Below are 23165 nucleotides of genomic sequence, written 5' to 3'. Positions count from 1 at the left end.
TAAACAAAGATGCAATAACGACTAATTCACAATCAGACCCAAAAACTTTTATTCCAGAGCTAACATGTGTATGCCAATAGTTTGATCAGCTCAGGCAGATGAGGAAAAACATGCAACTTTTCATTTCATTCCTTATTAAAATACATTGAATTACTCTCATGATAACATTTAAAAGCATTAGCCTGCCAGATACACAGAATACATCAAAAAAATGACATTGAACCATGAAACTGGCAGTCACGTATCCATATCTATACAACTTTAGACGCAAGCTAATGGAAAAGTCAAACATGAAAAGCACATTTGTGACAGTCCTCTTGTGCAAACTTCACATTAGACCCACTTTTTCCAAAATAACAATCTTGTGTTCAGGCACATACAGTGGTTGCAGACATTCTAAGTGACACCTAAAAATGCAAACTAATGTTTTTGCTACTTCTGCCAAAGGAAAAGTAATCAGGGATGCCAAACCATTGTTGAGGTCCAGTGCAGGGAGATGGGGTGTGTCGCCCTCTAGTGAGTACATGTTGAATGAGGACAGTCAAAACCTACACAAAGAAGGTTTCAGTTTTTCCAAACAGGTAAGAAACATTTATGAAATTTCAAAGGGGAACTGCACTTTTATTTTGGAATTTCGCCTATCGTTCACAGTCATAGAATACATATGTTTTTGTTTTGTGTTTTTTTTTTTTTTGACAAGGGGATTTAAAGATGATAAAAAAACACTTGGAAGATGCAGCTAATGGGAGTCACTATTGTATAGTATTCAAAGCCCTCTAAAACAACTTGAAATCACTATATTATCTATTATACATACTATATTATATATATATATATATATATATATATATATATATATATATATATATATATATATAAATTATTTGGTCCATAGCAGCGCATGTGTGTGTGCACGCAAGTGTGTTCTAATCATGGCAATTTTGGTAACAAACAACGAAGACAACTATTGGACAAATGAGGATTCACAAATTACATTTTTGAATATGAATATAGGGAGGATGAACAACTTCTTCTAGAAGCTAGTACAAAGGAAGAGTGAGAGTTTGGAGCAGACGGAACCTGAGAGAGTGAGGTGAAAGTGACTAGAAGCTGCAAAATGGGAAATTTGAAGCCAAGCTAGTTTGACATAAATTGAGCGCTTACCAATAATCAACCAGAAAAAACATCCCTGGCCAGCTGGTCCAGACAGACAACTAACTGTCCATCGAGTGAGTCACACTTTATATTGACAGTGCTACATGCAGCACATCATGTGTGTATCATGACAGACAGCGTAGACTGTCTGGCTCGCTGTGTACAAACAAAACACTAAATGTGGACTAATACTTTACAGATACTGTGATATGATTGTTCATGTTTCTCAGTCAGTAAAGACTGGTGTCTTATTGGAGTGTTGTGCATTACAAACTCAAATGCGTTTCGTACTGACGTAGACGCTAGCTTATCTCTTGCCGTAGTTAGTTTTTAGGACTAATACCGAAGCACGCCAATGTGTTAGTACACTTGAAAAATAGTTCCTCAGTGGCCGCTCTTACAATAAAAATGTCGCTAAAGTTTGGTTATTGTACAGGTTACTGAAGTATTGATGATTTTCAAATTCAAATTTCAAAAGTGATTTAGTGGCAGAATTGATTGCTCCCACAAGCTGCATTGATAGCCACCAAGAACGAGACGATTTTTACATGTTAGAATGCAAAAACAAGATAACACCTTTTGTCTTCTTGTCTCTTTTAATGATTGTGAACAAAAGCAAAGTTTAAAAAAAATTGCAGTTTCCATTTAAATGGGCTGTTTACAATCTTTACAAGGATGCCTAGGGGGCGCCAACTTTAAAATATTTTTTAAGCAATACATCCCACCCCATTACAAGTTTTGTTATACATTGACCTAAACAATGGCTACATGTAACATGCCATTAGCTTTGTGTGTTCTTAGTCAATGATAGCAATTTGGCTAGCTAATGTTAGCTATCACTGAATGTGTAGCCTATTTTAAGAACAACATCACTGGGTTAAGGTTAGCATGCGCTCCTTCTGTTTGAGTATAGACAAGCCAGACGAATTCCTTTGGTCCAACGAGCAAGTTCTATTCAAAATAATTAGTAGTTGAGAAAAATAAAAATAAACATTTATTTTAAAACAAGCTAGACAATGGGGTTTTTGTTATAATTTTGTTTTAAATAAATCTAAATTTCAGCAAGTTGCTAACAGCTCTTTTAACAGATTTCAAAACAAATAAATGTTATTCTGGTAGGTGGTGTTACCTTTGGTTTTATTTGGGGATGCCTGCCACAATCTCAGACTCAATGCCACAATGATTTGATCCACGCAGGATTTTAAAGAATCCTAAAAAAAAGAGTGAATCAGTTTAGTGGGATCATGAACAAGTTCAGATTAAAGTCCAAGAGTATGAGGTATAATTTGTATTTTCTCACCATCATGACCCCAGTCAACGTTCCAGGAGTTGGCACAGAGCCAATAGGGGACGCCATCCTCCTCCCCCCAACCAAGTATCTTGATGGCATGTCCGCCCAGCATGGACCCAGACACATGCTGGTACACCCCTGCAGACAAGAAGAAAAAATTGTCAACAAATGTTTTCTTTAGTGACTTCATCAAATGCAGTGTGCATCTTTGCTTACCAGACTTGTACAGAACAAAGTCTTCATACACGGTGAAAGCTCCTTCTACTGGGCCGTTCTTGAATATCTCAGATTGAATTTGCTCCTCATCTGATAGCACGCTGTACGATGTTTTGCCTAAAACATATGAAAAATGTGTGCTGTATGCTTCAACTCTTTCCCATAATCAAGTTTTGGACATGAACTCTTTCTGTTACCAAAATGCTTGTCCATGGTGTAGCTGGGGGAGTATCCAGCTTCACACTTGAGCACGCACTTGGGTGTATCTCCACCTTCCCCGCTGCAGGGAGGTCTTGTACCATTCACGTGGTGTTCACAAGGTGCTATTGTGTAAGGACGGCAACCTACGGACAGGAAGACAAGTGCTAAGCTTGTAGATTCACTTGTGCCGTAGGACGGCGGTGAGTTTGTAACTTACCAATGTGGGAGTTATACAGCCCACCAGAGACCAGTCCATCCTGGGTCCAGAAGTCCCAGGCAGCTGAAGGGTAGCCACCATTACATCTAAAATACATTTGTGGTTTTAATAATTTGACAGAGCTCTAAATTCCGCACATGCGGATTAAACACTCTAAAATTCTACACCTGGGGTTGGCAACCTTTACCACTCAAAGAGCCCTTTTGACCCGTTTCACAAAATAAACAAAACAATGGGAGCCGCAAGACTCTTGAAATAACACTGTATACAGCAGGGGTCTCAAACATGCGGCCCGCGCTTTGATATGACAATTTAATGTATGTGCGGCCCGCAAGTTTAATATGTTTAGAACTTGACAGCGTCATACTACCCAACATTCTTGATTTTCACGGGAGTCCCCATAGAATCACGGACACATTTTACACAATCATCACTATCCATGGAGTGCTGTAACAGCACTGTTCTTAACACCCGCTGAATTCTGTACAGACAGCGTGGAATCAATCAATCAATCAATGTTTACTTATATAGCCCTAAATCACTAGTGTCTCAAAGGGCTTCACAAACCACAACACAAACCACTACAACTTCCTCGGTAGGCCCACATAAGGGCAAGGAAAATTCCCCCCCAGTGGGACGTCAGTGACAATGATGACTATGAGAACTTTGGAAAGGACGAAAGCAATGGATGTCGAGCGGGTCTAACATGATACTGTGAAAGTTAAATCCATAATGGATCCAACACAGCCACGAGAGTCCAGTCCAAAGCGGATCCAACACAGCAGCGAGACTCCCGTTCACAGCGGAGCCAGCAGGAAACCATCCCAAGCGGAGGCGGATCAGCAGCGCAGGGATGTCCCAAGCCGATACACAGGCAAGCGGTCCATCCTGGGTCCCGACTCTGGACGAGCGGTCCATCCTGGGTCCCGACTCTGGACAGCCAGTACATCATCCATGGCCATCGGATCGGACCGGACCCCCTCCACAAGGGAGAGTGGGACATAGGAGAAAAAGAAAAGAAACGGCAGATCAACTGGTCTAAAAAGGGAGTGTATTTAAAGGCTAGAGTATACAAATGAGTTTTAAGGTGAGACTTAAATGCTTCTACTGAGGTGGCATCTCGAACTGTTACCGGGAGGGCATTCCAGAGTACTGGAGCCCGAAATGAAAACACTCTACAGCCCGCAGACTTTTTTTGGGCTTGGGGAATCACTAATAAGCCGGAGTCCTTTGAACGCAGATTTCTTGCCGGGACATATGGTACAATACAATCGGCAAAATAGGCTGGAGCTAGACAGTGTAGTATTCTATACGTAAGTAGTAAAACCTTAAAGTCACATCTTAAGTGCACAGGAAGCCAGTGCAGGCGAGCCAGTAGAGTCGTAATGTGATCAAACTTTCTTGTTCTTGTCAAAAGTCTAGCAGCCGCATTTTGTACCAACTGTAATCTTTTAATGCTAGACATGGGGAGACCTGAAAACAATACGTTACAGTAATCGAGGCGAGACGTAACAAACGCATGGATAATGATCTCAGTGTCTTTAGTGGACAGAATGGAGCGAATTTTAGCGATATTACGGAGATGAAAGAAGGTCGTTTTAGTAAAGGAGAGAGTTGGGTCGAAGATAACACCCAGATTCTTTACCGAGTCGCTTTGTTTAATTGTTTGGTAGTCAAATGTTAAAGTTGTATCATTAAATAGAGGTCGGTGTCTTGCAGGACCGATAATCAGCATTTCCGTTTTTTTGGCGTTGAGTTGCAAAAAGTTAGCGGACATCCATTGTTTAATTTCATTAAGACATGCCTCCAGCTGACTACAATCCGGCGTGTTGGTCAGCTTTAGGGGCATGTAGAGTTGGGTGTCATCAGCATAACAGTGAAAGCTAACATAGTATTTGCGTATGAGGTCACCTAGCGGCAGCATGTATATGCTGAAGAGTGCAGGACCAAGGATTGAACCCTGGGGAACTCCACACGTTACCTTAACGTAGTCCGAGGTCACATTGTTATGGGAGATGCACTGCATCCTATCAGTAAGATAAGAGTTAAACCAAGACAGGGCTAAGTCTGACATACCAATTCGTGTTTTGATACGTTCTAATAAAATATGATCGACGGTATTTGTTGCAAATGGCTTTGCAGTGTGTGATGTTGCAAGACATATTTAGTCAACAGCTACACAAGTCACACTGAGGGTGGCCGTAAAAAAAAACTTTAACACTGTTACAAATATGTGCCAGACCGTGAACCCACACCAAAAAAGAATGACTAACAAATTTCAGGAGAACATCCACACTGTAATACAACCTAAACTCAACAGAAAAAATACCCACAATTCCATGCAGCCCTGACTCTTCCGGGCTACAATACACCCCCCCACCCTCCCTACTTGCGTCTTGAGGTGGTGTATGTATGGAGAGATGGGGCTGCAAGGTGTTCTGGGTATTTGTTCTCTTGTGTTTAAGTTGTGTTAGGGTGCGTAAATTCTCCCAAAATGTGTTGGTCATTCTTGTTTGGTGTCGGTTCACAGTGTGGCGCATATTTGTAACAGTGTTAAAGTTTTTTATACGGCCACCCTCAGTGTGGTCTGTATGGCTGTTGACCAAGTACGTCTTGCAGCCACTGACGTTGTTCTGCACAAGTCTCACACAACATGGCACATTGGTTGTGAGATGTAAAGGCGTGCGCGATGACATGAAGTGGAGCAGTAGTCCTCTATGAGTGGGTGCGCAAACCCCTGGGAGCACTTGAAGGAATGCCAAGGGACAAGCGAGATATATTAAAAAAAAATTAAAATGTAGCAGCAATTCATAAATCCATTAGAAATGTATTTATTGAATAATACCTCAATGAAATATGAATGTAAGTTCATAAACTGTGAAAAAAATAATACAACAATCCAACATTCAGTGTTGACAGCTAGACTTTTTATGGACATGTTCCATAAATATTGATGTGAAAGATTTCTTTTTTTGTGAAGAAATGTTTAGAATTGAGTTCATGAATCCAGATGGATCTCTATTGCAATCCCCAAAGAGGGCACTTGAAGTTGATGATTACTTCTATGTGTAGAAAGCTTTATTTATAATTGAATTACTTCTTCACTTGTTTATTTTTCAACAAGTTTTTTTGTTATTTTTATATATTTTTTTCCAAAAATTTCAAGAAAGACCACTACAAATGAGAAATATTTTGCACTTTTATACAATTTAATAAATCAGAAACTGATGACATAGTGCTGTATTTTACTTCTTTATCTCTTTTTTCAACCAAAAATGCTTTGCTCTGATTAGGGGGTACTTGAATTAATAAAATGTTCACAGGGGGTACATCACTGAAAAAAGGTTGAGAACCGCTGTTGTAGAGGATGTCAAAGGCAGTGCAGTCACGGCAGCCCTTAATAATGTCGGCCGGGTGAAAACTGGGAAAATTCGGGAGAATGGTTGCACCGGTAGATTGTCGGGAGGTGCTCTGAAATTCAGGAGTCTCCCGGAAAAATCATGAGGGTTGGCAAGTATGTTGCTAGGGCGGGAAAGCCATTCAGAGAAGGTGAATTAATTAAAAACTGCATGTTAGATTTTTTAAGAAATTTTTTCTTGCGGCCCAGCCTCACCCAGTTTCTGCATCCAGTGTCCCCCAGGTAAATTGAGTTTGAGACCCCTGGTATACAGATTTTTTTTTTTGCCTTGTGCTATGTATAAATTAGGGGTCTCAGACACACGGCCCGCAATTAAATATGAAGATTTTATGTTAGTGCAGCCAGTGAATTTTATATGAATGTCCCGTATTAGCATCACGCATACAATTCCTCCCTATTTGACCGGGAGAATCGCGGGTTACAGAGTGACTATTCCCTCGGACGTGTGCTGAGCAAAACCCAATCAACAGAAATAAGGGCGTGCCACGATGGCACTGTCTGTAGTGCCCTCCACAAATTGTACATAACAGCTTACCAGTCAGGTCACGTGTTGTATGTGACTTCTGCACTCACACACGTGACTGCAGGGCATTTTTGTTCAACAGCCATACAGGTCACACTGAAGGTGCCAGTTTAAACAACTTTAACACTGTTACAAATATGTGCCACACTGTGAACCTACACCAAACAAGAATGACAAATACATTTCGGGAAAACATCTGCACTGTACCACAACATAAATACCCAGAATCCCATGCAACCCTGACTCTTCCAGGCTACAATAACACCACCCCCTCCCCTCCTGCGTCGCTTGAGGTGGGCAGGGTTGGGGGGGGCGGGCTGTATATTGTAGCCTGGAATAAACAGGGTTGCATGGGATTCTGGGTATTTGTTATGTTGTGTTTATGTTGTGGTACAGTGCGGATGTTTTTCCGAAATGTGTTTGTCATTATTGTTTGGTGTGGGTTCACAGTGTGGTGCATATTAGTAAGAGTGGTAAAGTTGTTTATATCACAACCCTCAGTGTAACCTGCATGGCTGTTGAACAAGTATGCCTTGCAATCGCTTGGGGATTATAATAGAGGTTTCACATAATAAATACCCGGCCGGCACGCACATAGTGTTGTGTAACAACGGGCACAGCTACATGTATTAGAATATGTTATGGATATTACCATCACGGACCGCCCTCAATGTTGCTGTCTGAGTGAAAGTTGCAGTATGCAAACCTCAGACAATTTTAGGGAAAGGCACTGAGGACAGAAATCTCCCAGTAAATCCGGGAAGGTCGGCAAGTTTACAGCTGAGCCACACCAGAGTGATCAAAGAGCCGCATGCGGCTCCGGAGCCGTGGGTTGCCGACCCCTGTTCTACAGGTAAAAATTCAAAACAGTCTCCAAAATGTACACACTGTATATGTAGCAGGTGAATTTTTTGTAATGGACCTGTATTACTCAACAGCTGCTGCAGGTTACTGCTGTCTAGAGAGAGCTGTTGGGGCAGATTAGAGAAACTGCTGCTGTGCTCTCTCACCCCATGCCACAACCATCGCAACAGGTTAGCAGGTCCTCTGCGGAGATCTCTACGCTGACCTTTGAATTGCTGTGGATGCACACTCGGTCAGATATAGCCTCTGCAGCGCCAAAGGCCTGCAAACAGAAATACACACAATTACAAAACTTTTAACAACATATTGTAACGATGCGATGACATGTCACATTTACTTTTTTTGGTGAGAACAATAATGACCTAAGATTTTTTTGTAGTTAAGTATTCAATTAAGTCACCACAGACAATTGTTAGACCTAATTTGTGCCACGCAACGGTCACAGTATGTCGTATGGTATATTGTAGGGCTATGTGTTAAATACAGGGGAATAAACACGACGTCTATTCTGGTTCACAACTTTTAATCAACTGATTCAGAGGAAAAACCGGAAATACTTTTTCCTTCCCGCCCATCAACACTGCGCATGCGTGAACCCAGTGTATGGACAAACATGTTAACAATCTCCCTATCTTTTATAAATAAATAAAAAAAATAAATAGCACATGTTTCTTGAGAACAAATACATGTATTTTTAAACAACAGAAACAATACAATCAACTTAGGTAAGAACCCATTTTCCTTCACTCAATGCTTTCAAAAGCATCAAGGGTGATGCCCCCTTTTGTACCTCCATCAGGAAGATTTCATAATGAAGCATCGCTGAATACAGTTAGGTTTAAAGCATTATCATTTCCCAAATGTTGAAATTTTAAAGTCACTTTTTCAGCTTTCAGTTTACAAACTAACTTATTAGCATTGTGAATTGATTGCACAGTCGCATTCTCTAGACTAGATGCCAGACCACAAGAATAAAACATTACATCAGGTCTTGTCTGTTTTGCAACCCAGAGTATCTGTCCTATTTTTGATCTGAGTAGTTCTTTTTCCTGTTTCATTAAGAGGAGCATCTCTTTCTAGAGCACGAACTGGCTGTAAGTGAATGGGGTGCAACTTTCACTATAGCTGTGTTGATGCAACTGTACAGAATCATTAACAGTTTCAATATTCATTCCCAAATAGCAGAAATGATCATGTTCCTCACGTGCCACGAGCCTGCCCACAGAAAATCATCTACATGACATGCGAGTACACCCGTCACTGTTTTTCATTATCCAGCCAATAAAATACTGCTGGGTGTACCTGTGACACTTTACCACCTGTACTCAGCATGATTTCCTTCAAGGCCTACTGAAACCCACAACTACCCACCACGCAGTCTGATAGTTTATAAATCAATGATGAAATATTAACATTGCAACACATGCCAATACGGACTTTTTAGTTTACTAAATTATAATTTTAAATTTCCCAGGAGTTTCGTCTTGAAAACGTAGTGTAATGATGACGTGTACGCAAGACGTCACGGGTTTTAAGGAAATATGAGCGCTGCATACACACACAGCTAAAAGTCGTCTGCTTTAACGGCATAATTACACAGTATTTTGGAGATCTGTGTTGCTGAATCTTTTGCAATTTGTTCAATTAACATTGGAGAAGTCACAGTGGAAAGATGGAGTTGGGAAGCTTTAGCCCTTAGCCACACAAACACACGGTGATTCCTAGTTTAAAATTCCTGGAGGTGAAACTTTCCTATGGATCAGAGCGCGGTCAAGCCAACATGGATCCCTACCAAATGTCAACCAGCAGGTTTCGGTGAGAAAATTGTGGTTAAAAAGTCAGTTCTTACCGGAGAAAAGCTGAGCTTGTGCCGTCCATAGCTGCTGTCGACTCCCCTCAGACACTGCGCGTCAAGACATCCGTGGAGACACCCTTCCGACTATCAGGTACTATTTAACTCACTAAAACACTAGCAACACACTAGAAAGATAAGGGATTTCCCAGAATTATCCTAGTAAATTTCTCTAAAAACATCGGAATCCGTCCCAATGCAATCGCGTTTTTTTTTTAACTTGTTTTTTTCTAAATAATTTTTCTATTTCTAGTCCGTCGCTATCAATATCCTCAGCCAAAAATCTTTCATCCTCGCGCAAATTAATGGGGAAATTGTTGTTTTCTTGGTCCGAATAGCACTTTTTGTAGGAGGTTCCCATTAAAAATTATGTATATATGTGAGGAGCCCCACACGTGTGACGTCCTCGTCTGCGACTTCCGGTAGATGCAGGGCATTTCTCTTAACACCGAAAGTTGCGAACTTTATCGTGGATGTTCTCTACTAAATCCTTTCAGCAAAAATATGGCAATATCGCGAAATGATCAAGTATGACACATAGAATGGACCTGCTATCCCTGTTTAAATAAGAAAATGTAATTTCAGTAGGCCTTTCACCTTGTTGTACCAATAGAGAGATGCATCAGCAAGCCCATACACACACTTCTTTAGTTTCCAAATAACCCCCTTACAGTCAGCTTCTGGAGGAGGGTTGACATAAATGTCTCTCGACAATTCCATACCCTGTAAAAAGGCAAACTTGATGTCCATGGAATGGACTTTCCAACGATTTTGACAAAATACACTTAGCAATAGCCTTAGAGATTCAGAAGCACAGGTGGATGAATCTTTTTGTAGATTTTTTTAAATTAAGTTCTTCAAACCCCCTTGCTGCAAGTCTGGCTTTGGGACAATACCAGTGTCACTTTCTTATAGACTACAGACTGACCTAGTGGATATACACTTTTGTCCTGTATTTTCGTTATTGCTTTTCCAGCTTTCTACTGCATCTCTGCCTGTTTGGCGGCATCAAATGATATGTCTTTTGTTATGAGTACATCAGCCTCCCTGACAGCTGACTCAGTGTTAAGATGCTGTACACATGACATGTCAACAGCCTCTTTTAGTCCAGTTCTGCCATTAGGCTCAATATGCTGCACATTATACCAGTTTTTATAGGTTCCCGTTGTTTTACCTGCTCTACTGAGTACTTTAGCCTTACGTGTTTCACTTGTATCTCTTTTCATGAAAGTTACAATTTGTCCTGTTTTTAACTTCACATTAGAAGCTAGGACAAGATTATCACAGGCACTGTGATTCATTTGAGGTGCATCACTTTGAATTACACCTTCACTTGTGTTTCCCTCTCCATCAATGTCATGTTCGCTTTCACCATCTGTTTATTTCATTATCTGAGCTACATGATGGTCTGTGTAAAGCATCAGTGTCACTATCAGCGGTTATGTTCTCTTCATGTTTTTCACATCCTGTTACAGTGTGAACTTTACTTTGTGTAATTTCCTTGTCTTTAATCTGTGTGTGCACCTTATTAAGTCGTGAGCGATGAACTAACTAGAATACCTCCATGTCTTACAAACACAACAGCTCAATTTTGACCAATCCTGGTCCCTTCCACGCTGCACTATCTCCTCGTTTATAGTAAACCCTTTCTCCGGTCTCATATTTTTCATCTGTGTATATAAGCAGTTTTCTTAATGCCCTACTTGCCCTCTCTGAACATTCAATTTCAGTGAAAGCCTTCCTTGAGGCATGCAAAGCTGAAATGTGTTCTCCTACTCTTGTGCTCACTGTAGTGCCCTCTAGTGCAGGTAGCTCATTTACCAATACATTGGGAAGGTTAGGATTTTGACCAAATACCAGTTGAAGTGGACTTTAACCATGTACACTGTGCATGCAGTTCTTAGCCATTAAGGCCCAGTCCAAGGCAGTGCTCCTTTCACAATCTTTTTCCGGTTTAACTTTCTGGACGATGTTTGTTCCAACAGTTCGTTGCTCCATGGGCTGTATCCTGCGGTTGTCTTGATCTCATTATTGAAGTTTTCTGCCATGTCCCTGAACTCTTCATAGTTAAATTCTCCTCCGTTGTCACTGAAGAGCTTTTTGGGAGGACTATGGACACTTATTCATGTGTGGATGAAATAGTTGACAATTACAGAAGATTTTTTGGTTTTCACAATATTTCCAGTGCTGAAACGTGTGAAATGGTCCATTATATGTAAATACCAAATGCCTGACTCAAGCTCGTGCAAGTCCACCACCACAGTTTTATTGTATTCCGAAGCAAGAGGCAAACCAACAGCTGGCTTTGGCTTGGTCTTGCTATATCTTTGGCACGTGTCACATGCATCCACTATTTGTTGCAAAATATTGAGACAGTCCCTGTCTTTGAATTAGCCTATTCAGGCGATCTGCTGATGCATGGCCAAATTGTTTGTGAAGTTTGAGGAGGACCTTGTTCTTCTCGATTGTGGACATATTTTCTGTTACAATCAGGACTTCATCTTCAGCAAATAAATCTTGAATCTGACATTCAATGTCATCTTTTTCTCTTATATCAACACAGTAGTGTCCTGAGCTGGTAATCTGAAGAGGTATCTGCTGCTTAAACATTACTGCCCTGTCGTTTTCTATGTGTAACGTAGTTCCTGCCTTTTTTAATGATGTTTTACTCAGCAGGAGTGGAATATTGACTTTGAAAACTTCTGTCTCAATGTTGCACTTTGTCCATCCTATTTTAGCAGGTAAATGCACTTTTCTGGTGGAGTTAATCACATTTCCATCTCCAAAACGAAACGGTCTATGGCTAGATCTTTCTGTACTTCTGAACTTTTTTACCTGCTTTTAATTGAGATTATCTACAAAACTTTCAAGCCACATTTCTGTGCGAGTGCAGGCGGTGTCTATGATTGCTGAGCCTGCTGCTTCAGTCATAAAAATCTCAGCTTTACACTGGGGATCATTTGTTAACAGCGTGATATTAACTTCATCCAAATTGTCATTTTCAGTCAATCTTACTTGTTCGTGCGGGAAGTCCTTTGCCCAGTGGCATGTGCTTTGACACACGGCACATCGTGATCGATTACCGTACTTATCCAGTGGGTTTGTACCCGGTAACGGCGACACCGATCTTTGTTGTCCACGTTGAAACGTTGGGTTTCGTCTTCCTCTCCATTGTGGCTGTTCTGTGAGGAAAGCTGAGTCCTGGTTCAGTTGTATCTCGCTTGACGAGTCCGTTGTTTGACCTCCGAATATCCGTTTGAGAGCTGACTTCATTGACGAGAAGCTTAGCTCCGTGTTAGAAGTCAGTGCTAGCTGCCTGTCTTTCTCATCGAGGCAGGCTGTGTCAAGAAGTTTGAAGGCTAACACCGCATCAGGGAGTGTCACATTGTACATTTTCATCCGGTTGTAGCGCTGTTCAAAGTCAATAATATAGTGCACCATTGAAACGGAACTATTTTTGGTGATGCGGTCAAAGTACGCGTAGGCTTCGTATGCGCGATCCTTTTCCTCTTTCAGGAAAACGTCATCCAGTTTTGCAAATAATGTCGTCATACCGTTGTCATTGTCCAACTCCTCCGCAGATATCTCCATTGCGATTTCTCTGGCTCTCCCTTCAAGTCCCAAAGCCACAGCCAGTGCTTGCTTTTTCTTATTGAGTTCTATAACTCGCATCCAAATGTTAACTTAATTTTTCCAGCACTCGTATGGCTTGGACTCGTCAAACCTCTGCGGTATTTTATAGTTTGATACAGTTGAATAAACACGTCTATTCTGGTTCACAACTTTTAATCAACTGATTCACAGATGAAAAACCGGAAACACTTTTTCCTTCCCGCCCGTCAACACTGCGCATGCGTTAACCCATTATCCCGCCAATAAACACTGCGCATGCGTTAACCCAGTATATGGAGAAACATTTTAACACTATGAATCTTATTTATTCCTCACCCAGCAGGACCCACATGAGCCCTGGTCTCTGATCTCCTTCAGTGTTGGACAGTCAGGCCACTGTACCCTGGAGTCAAAATCCTTAGGCAGCTTCACATCCCCAGCATATTGAACCCTACACAGAAGAGAAAATAAAGGAGAGGTCAAAATTTACCCGATCACAACTTGCAACTCAACGGTCACTTCCTGCAGTTGTACTATCAAAACTCACATAATAGGAAGTTTGGGTCCCTTAAGCATAGTTCCACACAGTTTCTGAACATAGCTGTAGTCAACATTAGGGAAGTTGCGAGCAGCCTGCATCAGACGAGCAGAAGATGTAATGCAGACGTTAGAGATAGAGATGTCAGATAATATCGGTTTGCCGATAAATGCTTTTCAAATGTAATATCGTAAATTATCGGTATCTGTTTCAAAAAGTAAAATGTACGACTTTTTAAGACGCCGCTGTACGAAGCGGTACACGGACGTAGGGAAAAGTACAGAGCGCCAATAAACCTTAAAGTCACTGCCTTTGCGTGCCGACACAATCACATATCTATGGCTTTTCACTCACAGACACACACACAGACACACAAGTGAATGCATAGCATACTTGGTCAACAGCCATACAGGTCACACTGAGGTAGCCGTATAAACAACTTTAACACTGTTAAAAATATGCCCCACACTGTGAACACACACCAAACAAGATGGACAAACACATTTCGGGAGAACATCCGCACCGTAACACAACATAAACACAACAGAACAAATACCCAGAACTCCTTGCAGCACTAACTCTTCCGGGACGCAACAATATACACTACCCCCCACCTAAACCCCACCCCCTCAACCTCCTCATGCTCTCTCAGGGAGAGCATTTCCCAAATTCCAAGCTACTGTTTTGAGGCATGTTAAAAAAAAGTAATGCACTTTGTGACTTTAATAATAAATATGGCCGTTCCATGTTGGCTTTTTTTTTTTTCCATTACTTGAGTTTACTTATTTTGGAAAACCTTGTGACATTGTTTAATGCATCCAGTGGGGCATCACAATAAAATTAGGCATAATAATGTGTTAATTCGACGAGTGTATATATCGATGTTGGTTGATATCGGAATCGGTAATTAAGAGTTGGACAATATCGGAATATCAAATATCGGCAAAAAAGCCATTATCAGACATCTCTGGTTAGAGACAACCAAAGAATAGATCACAGTCCAAAAAGAAACACAAAGCTCACCTTCCAGGTAGTGTTCATTTTGTTGATGTAGTCCACCATCTCAGCGGACAGTGGGTGGAGGCGGGGTTTGGCCGCGCTCACCGACAAGGTGGCAGCCAAGAAGAGGAGGGCTGCTCGTGACATATTGCCTGAGATGACAAACAAAAAGACAGTAGTTTTTTTTGTTTTGTTTTTTTTTATAAATCAGACACAAAAAACGTATCACAGCCAACTAAACACCACTCTTTTGTCCTGTCATGTGACACAAAGTACCCTCCAGAAGGTAAACACACTTTGTCAGCACACTTTAACATGCAGCTCATTTATAAACAGCAAGTCTGTGTTCCCTTAGGTGTAACCGGACATCACTTCAGCACAAAATCACCATCCATTCCATTATGTACACCTACGCAATCTAATGAGATGGGAAAGTGCAGTACAATTTTAAGTGCACTTCAGGGAAAAAGAGTCACTAGAAATGCTGATGAAGTGATGCAGGCCCTGTGCTTTGGAGAATGGGGGCAGTGATCCATCAAAACCACTGCAAGCATAAACATTATGGAAGACTAACAAATGCCATATTTTCTTAATACAGGAACAAACAGTACAAACCGCAAGTCCAAAGCAAGCAACTTTACAGTGAATCAAAATCAGGAAGTGTTTAAAAGCTGTCTTGGTAAGACAGGGAAGTGAATCTAAAATCATGTTGCATTTGGCTCCATCCATTTCTAAGTAGCTTGATACCACATGGTTGATGTTAATGGATTTATAATCCATGAAAAGTAGATGGGGAAATAAAAACGTACTACTCCCCTGCATTCTCATGACTTGTAGCTCACTAAAACTTGTTCACATCACTACAAGTTGTTACCTGTGCATGTGCAACCACTTGTTTTCAAAGAAATGTCAACACAACACCACAAGCAATGACTTGAATGTGATTGTGGGGAAGTATATGTATAAAACTTCTTCAAAATGAGCTCAGCGTGAAATTGCAAACGCAACATGGTTGTGACCTAAATCAGCTTTTAAAACCTAGAGTGGGCTAGCGTGTGCAACGTTTTATAGTAAAATCTAAAGCAGCGTGAGTCAGACATTAATCAACCATGCATGTTTCTAACCAGTGAGACGAAACAGAAACCTGGGTCAAGTTATTTGAAATCAGACCGTTGACTCCTCACACACTCACCTAATTCTTATCGTAGCCTTATCTGATTACCTCTGTATGCAAATAGTTGTTAATAAGATGTTTTGTATTTGAATCAATAAGTAGGGCAGGATATACAAAGCCATGTTATTTAGTATCTGGGAATTGACCAAGTAGTGACATAAAGGCAATTAAACAATGTAAGCAGCTTGACATTTTTGTGGAGAACAATCAGATTCAATTATGCAGGTTTCATTTTGCCTTCAAATGTCAACCAATCAGCAAGCTTTTTTTCCTCCTTGACTGAGGCCATGTCCACACAAACACTGACACTTTAAAAAACGCATGCTTTTCTATCTATTTTGACCTATTGTCCACATGTAAACGTATATTAATTTTCTTAAAAACTGAGACTTTTTAAAATGTGTGTATTGGTAAAAAAACAAAAAAAACATTCATGTTGCTTCCTGGGCTCCACAAATGCGTGCGCTGTTTTTTGAAAGATCTAATATATCACTATATTGATGTGTTGTAATACCACCTAGTTAGCTGTAACGGCTTACATGACAGCAAGTGAATGTGTTTTGGTGTGGCCAGAGACTGTTATGGATCGCTTTTACACCAGATGTGTTTTTATAATTTTTTGCCTATGTGTGGCCAACTGGACATGGCCTAAGACAAATCTCTTTCCTTGTCAGATTACTGAGGCAAACTTAGAAAGTTGCATAACCATACACATGATTATGGTGGCGTTGCACCGCGAGGGGTTAGTGCGTCTGCCTCACAATACGAAGGTCCTGAGTAGTCAGGGTTAAATCCCGGGCTCGGGATCTTTCTGTGTGGAGTTTGCATGTCCTCCCCGTGAATGCGTGGGTTCCCTTAGGGTACTCCGGCTTCCTCCCACTTCCAAAGACATGCACCTGGGGATAGGTTGATTGGCAATACTAAATTGGCCCTAATGTGTGAAAGTGAGTGTGAATGTTGTCTGTCTATCTGTGGTGGCCCTGCGATGAAGTGGCGACTTGTCCAGGGTGTACCCTGCCTTCCGCCCGATTGTAGCTGAGATAGGCACCAGTGACCCCCGCGACCCCAAAGGGAATAAGCGGTAGAAATGGATGGATGGATGCTGTAAACACAAAAATTAAAAAATGTGTACTTTGACTAACATATACTACACGCTAAATATGCAGGTGTGATTGCAACATAAAATAAATACTATCGAGGCTATTGTAGTAGATTGAAAAAAGGTTTTCAAATCAAACTTTTCACCGAAAGAATATCAAAGGGCCAGGGCTGAATGCAGTGAGCGTGAATGGAAAAAAACTAATGTCTAAACTAATGTACACGAAAACATGGTTTATTCCTAAATGAAACAAAAACAAGAAAACACCAAAACAGAAACCAAAATACATCTAATCAAAGTGAAATTAAATACATTAACTCATAGTAATTATTCTAAACACTGAAATACAATTAAGTAAATATATCCAAGAGCAATTAGCATCTGCACATATTAGTGTGTATTTGGTCATGAAGAGCCATCTATTTCATTTTAGTGTAGCTTTCGGAATGTTTAGCCATTTACTTTTGCATAATCAGTATTTATTTACCAAAGTACAGTTGCCATTCTCATCTGCATATATAATATTTAGTACTGTACAGTTAAGTACAGATACCACTGCCGCGCCAATTTCAAGTATGTATTTTTTCAATATAGTTATGAACACAACAGCTTGAAATTTTTATATTGTGGTTTACACTGCATGTTATTTTCTTACTTTTGTCTTGCTACTGTAAAACTGAATTGAATTCAACCTGCTCAGTGGCCTTGTGGTTAGAGTGTCCACCCTGAGATTGGTAGGTCGTGAGTTCAAACCAAAGACTATAAAAATGGGACCCATTATCACCCTGCTTGGCACTCAGCATCAAGGGTTGGAATTGGGGTTTAAGTCACCACAATGATTCCCGAGCGCGGCCACCGCTGCTGCTCACTGCTCCCCTCACCTCCCAGGGGGTGGAACAAAGGGATGGGTCAAATGCAGAGGATAATTTCACCACACCTACCGTGTGTGACTATCAGTGATACTTTTTAATTGACTATTCTCATTTTATTACTTCATACAAAACAAAAAGTCACAGTCTACATTGTGTTCACATTTTAGAGTCATTTTACATTAAGTTTTAATTGACTTTTGACATTATCTCGGCCTGCTGTCTTCTCGTGTCCATACCGGATGTGCATAATCACGTTTCTTCTCTACTACCACGAATGATATGAATTTGTCACACCCCACTTGAACAAAACATTCATCAGACCCACCAAGAATACTCAACCTGTCGCGAATATTTACACAATCCTTTGAAATACTTCCAAAAATTACTCGGATAAATTAACCATCAATGCTAGTTCTTGTTTTGCTAATTTAGCGAAGCGTGATACTACACGCTTGGCGGCAGCTTGAGCTAGCGGCTAACTGGTCGTCTTCGAAGTTTGCAGGGGAAAAAGAAGACAAAAAGAATTACCTGCGTCTACTTTGTCAGCTGTTGAAGTGACTCCTTCGGCTCTTTGAGGTTCCTCGGACTGTCAGGACTGCGAACTAAATCGAAACTGACACCCACTCAAGTCACTGCTGCCATTTAGACATACGGTCACGTGACCAGTCACATGAACTCTGCTCATGTGATACACACGCGCGCGCGCGTACACTACTGACGTGAACACACGCAGTCAAACAACGCACTTCTGTACAATTGCACAAGCACGTTTATACCAACAGGAGCACAAACATGTTGCACACACATTTTGTGCAACATGTCAATACAATTATACAATCCAGTCATGCAAATAAGAAATGGCATTATTAAAGGAGAACTGCACTTTTTTTTATTTTGCCTATCATTTACAGTCTTTATGTAAGACAACAACGCTCTAAATAGTAAATAAGTGACAACAAAAGTCACTTTATTTTGCCAACAAAACCTTAAAAAACAGCCAAACACCTCGATTAATGTTTTATATACATGATGCAATTATATATGTAACGTAGTAGTGGGCACATTTATAATAACATTTATTATTTAATTATTTTGAAGCATACTCATCACATTCATTTAATAAACGCGCATCACAATGTTTACTTTTTTTATCATCACTGATTATTACTCATTAAACATCACTTACTGTGCAATGTCTGCTGTCACTAGGATGCTGACTGATAGAACCTCATTACATTCCCGTTTAGATGAAGAAAGACTCATAATACTCGTAAAGAAAATGAGGGTGCAACCAAGCGTCTTTTCACTCATTCTCGCCATTTCTGGGTGTAAACTTACTGTCAGAGTGTACCAACTTGTCGGATTACTTCCTCATCCTTCTGCTAGCCAGGTGAGAGGCATGATTTATGATCTACAATAACCTTCCACGAGCAAGGAAGCAGGTTACTGTCGGGCTTGTCCCTGACAGTTTGGCCATGTTTTTGTTTTTCCTCTGCGTTTGTCTTTGTTTCCTGTCAGCGCTCTTATTTTGTAAGTTTCCTGTTCGTCTCCCAGAGTGCTGTGTCTCCCCAGCTGTGGCTGATTGGCTCCTGGCCACACCTGGTGTCAATCAGCCAGTTATTTAAAGCAGCCTTCCCCTCCAGTCAGTGCTGGATTATTGTCACCACTACCTGTCAATGTCATTAATATAATCATTGTAGCTGTGTCATAGTTCCTTCGTGTCACAGTGTTTTTGTTTCTAGTCCACAGTTAGCCTTTGTGCTAGTTTTTGTTCAAAGACAAGTTTGTTCTCCACCTTGTGCGCGCCTTTTGTTTGTACTCTTTTGTTTTTTCTTGTTTTAGTGTTGAATTAAATCATGTTCAGCTGCACAAAGCCTGCCGCCTTCTCTGCATCTTGGGGTTCGTCACAAACTCATCCTGACAGTTACCACTCCATGATGTAAATATTGGCACACACGCTTGTAATCATGGCGCCGCTATAGTTTGTTTACGTTAACGCTTATATTAACTATACCCCTAATACTTGGTCAATATTCAATCAGTCAATCAATGTTTACTTGTATAGCCCTAAATCACGAGTGTCTCAAAGGGCCGCACAAGTCACGATATGTAAATGGAATATTGTTGGTGGTTTTTGTAAAAATTTTTTCAATTGAGTTTTATTAGAGGACCTCCCATTGGCTATAATGTAAAATGACTTTTTTAATTTTATTAACTAGTTAAAATGCATTAAAAAATACATCCATCATCATGTATTTCATGTTTATGGTGAAAGATTGGCAAAATTCCATAAAAATGTGCAGTTATCCTTTAAGCAACTTTCATCTAAATCTGTGCCACTTTTTTTTTTTTTTTAAAGGTTAAAGACAAAGCTTTTTAAACAGGCTTTTCACAGATCGTTTAAACTCTTCTCATGTTCTGAATTTTTATTCTGTTATTTTCCATTTAATTTATTCCTATTTTTACTAGTATAATTGCCACTTTTTTATGATTTTATTTATTTAATAATTTGTTACTTGTGTACACTTAAAAAAACGCACATGCATCTACACAATACCAATACAAGCACCAACAATTTTTGGGTGACTCACTGTAACCCCTAAAGTTACAGTGAGTATTTTGTAGGGCACATTGAGCTTTATGAGAAATTTTAAGTCAATCTAATTTTGGAGTTTAAAGAACAGTGCTAACGTTGATTGTATCGCTCAGAAAAGACAATTATTTAAATAAAAATGAGAACCAGTTATAGTGTTTTTAAAGGTAGAACCAGAATGTTTAATCAATAGTATGTGAGGCTTTGGTAACATAGTATTTTTAAAATACTGCTTTTAAAAAATTATTTGGACTACTATAACACCTTTTTTTATAAGATTAAAATCATTAATTCAGTGAATGCATCAGAACGCAGACATGCATGTATGTAACCCAGAATAAATATCAATGAAAAAATGTTCATATACAACGTTAACACAACTTTAAAAATGTAATGCAAAAAATATATATTTACAGTGTTATAGATTGTTTTAAACTAATAATGTTAAAAACATGTCTTATAATTTTTTTTAGTACAAAATACTGTTGTTTACTGCAAAAAAGTAACGACATAATGGTTTCACCTACGACTGCATTTTTCTGCCTTTATTATTTGATAAGTTCACACTTCCTATTCTTTTTTGCTGTGGCTTTACAAACTTGAAGAACATGCTGACTTTTGTCTGCTTTCATCCTCCTTCTCACCAGTTGGTCAGCAGACAGTAAAAATGCTGAGACTGTAAAATGTTGCAGCTAATTATTTGGCCGCACAAAAAATACATAAAATAAAACCCGCACAGAAAAAATATTTCATCCGGGTTAATTATTACTTTATTTTGTCACGTCAACAGCACAGCCAGTGACTCAGGACCACCACACACAGCAGCTGTGAAATTCTCTGTGGAAATGAAGTTAACATGAATGTTACATAAATCAACAAACAAAAAACTTTGACATACAGTATTACTGCACCATATATGTCCACATTGCTCTGTGTCTAAATTATTACATGTAAAATCAGACAATGTCACAATAGCTTTGTGGGCTACTAGGAGGCAATGTACATACACTTACACAAACAATCATGGCTACCAAAAAAGCACCAATTCATGAGAAGTAAGCCAGTCTAAAGCGTGCATTTTTTCCCGTTAGTGCACAAAGATACATGTCATTAGCGGCTTTATTGCTATTAAAGCTAGTGCAATTTTTACTACAATGCGGTGCATGTGTTCCTCTGGTCTGCTGATGAACAAACATGCAATCATCCAATACGCTTAACTATTACATACTGAATCTTTAAATTTTCTCTTGCCATTTTTGCTCCAAATTACTTTTCACTCAAAGTGTTGTCCATGTTTGTACCGCTTTTAAATGTGACGTGACGTGGAGTTTCATCAAAATTATACCTTAATTCTACTGAAATTTCACTTCAACTGAAACCCCCCTCTACTTCCGCTGATTCTATCATAAGTATGATCCAATCTCCATGGCTACTGTCAAACATAACCACAAGAATCATTGGAAACAAATCAAATAAAGTAAACGCAAAACTGATATCGTTCTTTACTGATTCATCTCCCTTATCACTGACTCCCATAAACTGCAACAAGATAATACAAGTATCAAGAGTTTTCACAGTGTGAGGACTTCAGGGCAGCAGCTTGAGAGAAAAAAAAAAAGTATTTTTCTGACCGAGTACCCATACATTTTATAATTTAAAACTCACTGTGTGTTCAATAGGGGTGTCCTGATACAATCTTTTCACTTCCGATGCGGTACCGATATTAGAGCCTTTAGTTTTGGTTCATATCTTATTAAGCCAATACATCAGCCCAACTCCTAATACACACTTTTATTAATTTGTAGTGTGTATATTTAGTTAAGGCAAATAATCAAATAGGTATGAAAAACACAAATTAATGCTTTTAAAGTGGAGTGTTTATTTGTTTTGGCGACACCTGGTGGTTACAATAACAAATCGAATTAAGTGCACGACACAGTAAGTTGAATGATGCGAACACGTTTGTTACTGGATACTCTTCTGACTTGGAAACTTTGTATCTATAATATACAACTATAACTATTTGATAACTGTTTATTTTGACTAAAGTAGTGTTTTAGACTGCAATATTGCTCAATTAAGCACACTTATTACCATACTTGCCAACCTTGAGACCTCCGATTTCGGGAGGTGGGGGGTGGGTGGCGTGGTTAGGGGTTAGGCGAGGGGCGTAGTTGGGGCGGGGCGTTGTTGGGGGCGTGGTTAAGAGGGGAGGAGTATATTTACAGCTATCCATCCATCCGTCCGTTTTTCTACCGCTTATTCCCTTTGGGGTCGCTGGCGCCTATCTCAGCTACAATCAGGCGGAAGGGGTATTACACCCTGGACAAGTCACCACCTCATTGCAGTATGTGTAGAAATCTTTATTTATAAGTGAATCACTTGTTTATTTTTCAACAAGTTTTTAGTTATTTTTCAAATCTTTTTTTCCAAAGATTTCAAGAAAGACCACTATAAATGAGCAATATTTTGCACTGTTATACAATTTAATAAATCAGAAACTGATGACATATTGCTGTATTTTACTTCATTTTTTTTTCA

At 39.8% G+C, this 23165-nt stretch overlaps 1 protein-coding gene across 1 annotated transcript; it reads right to left on the bottom strand.

Moving 5' to 3' along the window:
- Positions 1-31: 31 nt before the first annotated feature.
- Positions 32-18722, bottom strand: ctsba (cathepsin Ba). Its single transcript, XM_061879588.1, has 11 exons — positions 18560-18722; positions 14911-15038; positions 13897-13982; positions 13686-13800; positions 8032-8147; positions 3081-3166; positions 2860-3006; positions 2663-2779; positions 2456-2584; positions 2285-2366; positions 32-548 (listed from the first exon to the last, which is right to left on the bottom strand). Exons 2-10 carry the CDS (start codon positions 15031-15033, stop codon positions 2293-2295), a joined length of 993 nt encoding a protein of 330 aa, XP_061735572.1. The 5' UTR covers positions 15034-15038; positions 18560-18722; the 3' UTR covers positions 32-548; positions 2285-2292.
- Positions 18723-23165: the final 4443 nt, after the last annotated feature.

Source organism: Nerophis ophidion, linkage group LG02 (genome assembly GCF_033978795.1).
Source record: "Nerophis ophidion isolate RoL-2023_Sa linkage group LG02, RoL_Noph_v1.0, whole genome shotgun sequence".
Classification (NCBI taxonomy): Eukaryota; Metazoa; Chordata; class Actinopteri; order Syngnathiformes; family Syngnathidae; genus Nerophis; species Nerophis ophidion.
The sequence above is the reverse complement of the archived record's forward strand: the minus strand, read 5'-3'. Positions and strand labels throughout refer to the sequence as shown.

What these genes read in the sequence shown, in the direction of transcription:
- ctsba (XM_061879588.1), bottom strand. Translation starts at nt 15,033, where the DNA reads ATGTCACGAGCAGCCCTCCTCTTCTTGGCTGCCACCTTGTCGGTGAGC. An exon ending in AAATGAACACTACCTGGAAG is followed by an intron (nt 13,983 to 14,910) that starts GTGAGCTTTGTG and finishes CGTCTGATGCAG; the next exon opens with GCTGCTCGCAACTTCCCTAA. An exon ending in GCTCATGTGGGTCCTGCTGG is followed by an intron (nt 8,148 to 13,685) that starts GTGAGGAATAAA and finishes TTCTGTTTGCAG; the next exon opens with GCCTTTGGCGCTGCAGAGGC.